General features: G+C 70.0%; 1 protein-coding gene across 1 annotated transcript in view; it reads left to right on the top strand.

Moving 5' to 3' along the window:
* The first annotated feature begins 349 nt into the window (after positions 1–349).
* ROR2 (receptor tyrosine kinase like orphan receptor 2) overlaps positions 350–879 on the top strand; it is a 149,233-nt gene continuing 148,703 nt past the window's right edge. The window contains exon 1 of the mRNA XM_035310534.1: positions 350–641. Within this exon, the coding sequence (XP_035166425.1) occupies positions 545–641 (97 nt within the window). The 5' untranslated portion in view covers positions 350–544. The remainder of the gene's footprint in view (positions 642–879) is intronic.

The raw sequence follows: 879 nt of genomic DNA, 5'->3' as shown, positions 1-879 counted from the left end.
TGTTTTGAAGCCTTACTGGGGGCAGAGCCCTCTCCTCCCTGCTCGGGACGGAAAGTAAAACTTAACTCCGGCCGTCCGGGGGGAGCGGGAGAGGCGGCACTCGCCCCTCGGGGGGGCCGCGGGGCTTTCCCCCTGCCCGGGGGACTCGGAGCGGCGGGAGCCGGCCCGGAGGAGGGGCAGCCCCCGGCAGAGGGTGCCGGAGCGCAGGGACCGTCAGCCCCTCGGCGCCTCTCCCTCCCCTCCCCTGTGTCGGATTTGTCCCCGGTGACGTTGGGATGCTGGGGAAGGCGGAGGAGGAGGAGGAGGAGGAGGAGGAGGAGGAGGAGGAGGAGGGGAGAGGAGCGCGGCTCCCTCCGCCCCCAGTCGGGGACAGTCCGCTAGCGGCAGCGCAGAGCTGGGGCTGCGGTGCCGGGGACACCCGCTGCGCACCTCCCTGCTCCGCGCCGCTCCGCTCCGCTCCGCACCGCACCGGTCCGCTCCGCACCTCTCCGGGCAGGGCAGCGCAGCGCAGCGCGGCGGCACCGCTCCGCCCGCAGGGAGCAGCATGGTCCCCACGGCGGGACCGGCCGGGCGGCGGGGGGCGGCGGGCCGCATCCTCACCCTGCTGGCGGCCGCAGCCATCCTCCACCTCCGAGCCGCAGGTAAGGAGGGGATGCGCTGGGGGGGAGAGAGGGACACCCGCCGGAGTGCGGGACATCGCCGCCGCCACCGCTTTTCGGAAAGGGGATCTGCGGGGAAAAGGGGAGGGGGGCTTCCAGGGGAATGTGCGTGTGCGTTTGGGACCGGAGGAGCCGCCAGCATCCCCATTTGGTGTTGATTAGTTTGTTTTGGTGTCCCTTTTTCTCTTTCCTTCCTTTTTTTTTTTTTTTTTTTTTTTTT

This window comes from Oxyura jamaicensis, chromosome Z (assembly GCF_011077185.1).
Source record: "Oxyura jamaicensis isolate SHBP4307 breed ruddy duck chromosome Z, BPBGC_Ojam_1.0, whole genome shotgun sequence".
In the NCBI taxonomy this organism is placed as follows: Eukaryota; Metazoa; Chordata; class Aves; order Anseriformes; family Anatidae; genus Oxyura; species Oxyura jamaicensis.
The sequence above is the reverse complement of the archived record's forward strand: the minus strand, read 5'-3'. Positions and strand labels throughout refer to the sequence as shown.